At 41.1% G+C, this 4059-nt stretch overlaps 2 protein-coding genes across 4 annotated transcripts in view; both read right to left on the bottom strand.

Annotated features, from left to right (window-relative positions):
- Nucleotides 1–1175, bottom strand: part of mdm2 (MDM2 proto-oncogene) — a 12404-nt gene extending 11229 nt beyond the window's left edge. For 2 of the 3 annotated variants that reach the window (XM_014032884.1, XM_014032887.1), the window contains exon 1: nt 1053–1175. The gene's annotated coding sequence lies outside the window, so the exon portion shown is untranslated. Of the gene's footprint in view, nt 1–490; nt 749–1052 lie in introns of those variants that run through there. The other variant, XM_014032886.1, reaches the window with a different exon arrangement.
- The window catches only part of nup107 (nucleoporin 107), a 24231-nt gene that overhangs the window by 9397 nt on the left and 10775 nt on the right, over nt 1–4059 (bottom strand). The window contains exons 23-27 of the mRNA XM_014032883.1: nt 3607–3767; nt 3397–3522; nt 3215–3328; nt 1962–2129; nt 1743–1878 (exon numbers count right to left, since the gene is read on the bottom strand). Of these exons, the coding sequence (XP_013888337.1) occupies nt 1771–1878; nt 1962–2129; nt 3215–3328; nt 3397–3522; nt 3607–3767 (677 nt within the window). The 3' untranslated portion in view covers nt 1743–1770. The remainder of the gene's footprint in view (nt 1–1742; nt 1879–1961; nt 2130–3214; nt 3329–3396; nt 3523–3606; nt 3768–4059) is intronic.

Below are 4059 nucleotides of genomic sequence, written 5' to 3'. Positions count from 1 at the left end.
GAAATTAACACACCAGGCTCATGATGATGAAAATATTTCTTGTCAAACTTCTGTTACAATTTTTGAGCAAATCAAATACAAGTTTTTATTAGCAGATTTTAAAGAAATACATATTTGGTCAAAGATAATTTTAGTTAAACTCTTACTGGTTTAACTGGTTCCAGTATGTTTGACTTGTTTCCCAGCTGTTCAGCAGGTCTTCATTCAAATCAGGGAAACATTTAAAAATCACTGCTTTCAAAACATTTTTATTATACTTTAATATTAAAGTGAYAGTACTTTAACTATATATTTTTAAGTATTCGTTTCCCTGATATGCTTAATTTTAAAAATACTGATCAAATATTTACTCAAATTTCAAACACGTTTTTATTTTGTAACTTCTTTTTTTTACTGTGTGCAGCGAGAAAATGAGTTACAGCTCATGTTTTATAGCAGAAAATACATCTAACATTTTAAAATCGTGTAAAGGGGAAATGACCCGGCTTGCCTGGTACCGTTCGGTCGGTCCAGTAGAAGATAAGTCTGGGCAGCAGCGGTTTTGTGGGTCTGAACAGTCAGAACATGTTGTCAACACACGGACCAAGATTTGCCCGGACTTGTCCAGCAGCTCCCCTCCCTCCGGGTCAGAACCGAACAGAACATTCAGCTACAACCTCACAAACACAGGATGCTGGAAAAACACTGAGCTTCCCAACAACTCACGACTGAATAAAATAAACACACATAAAGCTAAAGTTTATGCTAATGCTAACCCCTAACTGCGGCTTGTTCTTAATTTTTTTAAATAAGCGTTAAAACATGCTTTTAGTTTCATTCTTTTTATATTAAAAATAATAAACAACTCTTTTTTTATTTTAGACAAAAAGGCAGGCATCAAATCACGTCTAACGTCACCAAAAAGGGGTGCGTAGCAGCTCAACGATTTCCGGCGATGTTAGCCAGGAAACTCCGAGGCTTTGCGGCCTGCGCCCGCTAGCACGCTGCTAATTCGCGTTTCTGCTTTGGTTACAAAACTGCACGTTGCTTAAACTTGATAATTGTTTACTTACCTTTGTTAGTGCCTCCAATAATAACGAAAATTGCAGTTAAGTCGTTAGGTTTTCATACAATTCAAATAAAATCCTGACAATGTTTACAGTTCCTTCTTACGTAGCGAGTTAGCGCCTCCTTCCGGCCGGAAATGCTCATTAAAAGAAGGAGAGGCGGGAAAGTTGAGGGTGAATGGATGGAAGTTAAAACAGCAGTTGTACACAGTACCTCAAAGTGATACTTAAGTTAAAGTACAAATATCTTACTATAAATTTACTTTGGTAAAAGTTCAAGTCTCCTCAAAGAATATTAATTGAGTAAAAGTCTTAAAGTATCTAATATATTTTGTACTTGAGTATCAAAAGTAAATTTCTGACATAAAATGTACTTAAGTAGTTAAAAGTACTGAGTAAAAATGAGTGGCTAGACTTCCCAAAATGACATTTATTGGGAGTTGATACCCTCAAAAAACGTTTTTCTAAAGGCCAAAATGGCTAGATTGTAAAGTCCAGTAGTTTTCCAGATTTTATATTTAAATGAAATTCAGGTATGTACTCAATGTAAACAAAAGATCTTTGTCTGCATATTTTAAATCAAATCCTAGYATAAGTACGTACAAACACAGCAAAGACTTCTCCATCCAGAGCAGCTCTTCAGTGAACAAATTTTTATTTAGCAAAAAGGCACAAACAAACTAATAATTACAATACTGTGTGTGTGTGTGTGTGTGTGTGTGTGTTATGGCTGCAGTTCGTAGCCCAGTGGGTCGAGTCCTCGGTCCAAAAGAGCCAGAGACGACTCCCGCAGCTTCTGAAGCAGCCTCCTCATCTCCTCTTTAGAGAAAACCTGCAAAAWAAAAAAACACGTTTCGCTTTTCACATATTTGACATTTCTGAGCAGATCTGACGCCTCGACTCAAGTTCTGTCACCTTGTAGAGGCGGTGCTGATCCGATGAGATGATGTCGGCGAGACGCAGCGCCTCCTGGTGTCTGGAGGAGCTCTGCAGGACACTGAGCAACAAGAAGGTGAGGCGTGGGAGACACAGGGAGCGCAACGCTGCCATCTGGTGGCTGCGCTCTGTGTCTGCGTCCGACTCCTGCAAAAATAAATAAATAAAAATACAAAACTAAGATTTTTACATCAACTCACTCCTAAAACAAGTGTTTTCTCAAAGAAGGCTTTAATAAATTAATATATTTAAAGGGATCCAGGGTTAGTTGTAACATTAGACTTTATTTGATAAACATTTATTTTAACTGTAAAATAAAAACTGTAAAAATACTGTAGGATGTTCAGTCTTTATCATTTTTAAACTAAAAGTTTAAAAATATATTACACGGACGGRGCCATTTTATTTACACACAAAGCATTCTGGGTAAATGATGACATCAACTAGGTCATCGGTGCGAGGCTGCTAGCGAGCTATATCCACCCTGAAGGTTAATGTTGGACAATATCTGATGATCGACTCTTTTAAATGAAACCAGAGAGCGTTGACAGAGAGGAGAAGGTAGAAATGACTCAGCCTGGAACTGAAAATATGGATGGAGGACAACAGAGCTGCTTCATGGAAGAAGAACCTCAGCTTAGCCTGTTAGCTTGAGCGTTAGCCCCAACGCTGTGACCATATATATGTATTAGCTCAGCGCTACACATTCTCCTCTCGTCACTGAAGTCCTCCATCCACATGACAGAGAGGGGAACACAAAAATGACTCAGCCTAGAACTGAAAATATGGATGAAGGACCTCAGTTTAGCTTGTCTCATTAGCACCGAGCTAATACATATAAGGCAATATAGCGTCGGCGCTAACGAGAATGCTAACAGGCTAATCTGAGGTTGTTCTTCCATGAAGCAGCTCTGTTGTCCTCCATCCATATTTTCAGTTCCAGGCTGAGTCATTTCTACCTTCTCCTCTCTGTCAACGCTCTCTGGTTTCATTTAAAAGAGTCGATCATCAGATATTGTCCAAGATTAACCTTCAGGGTGGATATAGCTCGCTAGCAGCCTCGCACCGAGGACCTATCCACGTCATCATTTACCCAGAATGCTTTTAAAAATGATAAAACCTGAACATCCCACAGTATGTTTACAGTCTTTATTTTACAGTTAAAACAAATGTTTATTAAATAAAGTCTAATGTTGCAACTAATCTTGGATCTCTTTAAAAATGAGGGTCACCTCTCTGTTGTCGACCATCCATCCTCCGTCCACAAACAGCAGCACGTTGTAGATCCTTTCCTTCACGTCTTCAGTCAGAACGTCGAGTCGACACGACCAGGCGCTCAGGGCGGTCTGGAACACAAAACCCAGTGAGGTTCTGTTGATCAGAACCAGGACCCCTCTGTGGYGTTTGTTTCTACCTGGTACTCCTTCTCTCTCATCTCGTTGGCCACCTGCTCCGTGAACTTGGCCTCGGGGGCCGGTATTGGTTTTTGTGGTGCAGAGCCGCTGTGGCTGAACCAGTCGGTGAACGCCTCGTGAGCTTCCTGCAACGAACAGATTCACGTCGGTTATTAATCACCCCCCGACCAGAGCGCGTCCCTAACCCACCGCCCGAGTCGCTAACGAACCAGGTAGGCTCTGATGCACAGGTGCTCCCTGATGGCGTTCTCATCCTCGGCGGGGAGGGGCGCGGTCTGATCCACGCTCGTCCACTGAGAGTAGATCTCCCTCATGGAGTCTTCAGGAACTTTAGAGAAAACGGCTTTGGCTGCGTCGTGTTTCTGCAGCGCTGGAAGACACACAGTTCAATTAAAGCACCCGGTACCGGGGCCGGAGACGACTTTTCCATTTTCTATTTCTTTTAACTTCTGTTGACTTCAGATCTGTCAGTTGAACCTGGACACGTTTGGTATCAGTAGAAACCTAAGATCTATTTTTACATTCAGACAGTTCAAATGACAGGCWGTTGAATCAGAAAGTAAACAAACTTTACAAAATGGCCTCATTGCAAATCTGTAAACCAGGGGTGCCCAACCTTTTTTGAACCAAGAGCTACTTTTGAAGTCGGCAGTTTGCCGAGA

This window comes from Austrofundulus limnaeus, unplaced genomic scaffold, assembly GCF_001266775.1.
Source record: "Austrofundulus limnaeus strain Quisiro unplaced genomic scaffold, Austrofundulus_limnaeus-1.0 Scaffold1566, whole genome shotgun sequence".
Lineage (NCBI taxonomy): Eukaryota > Metazoa > Chordata > Actinopteri > Cyprinodontiformes > Rivulidae > Austrofundulus > Austrofundulus limnaeus.
This window is presented reverse-complemented; position numbering and strand designations above follow the sequence as displayed.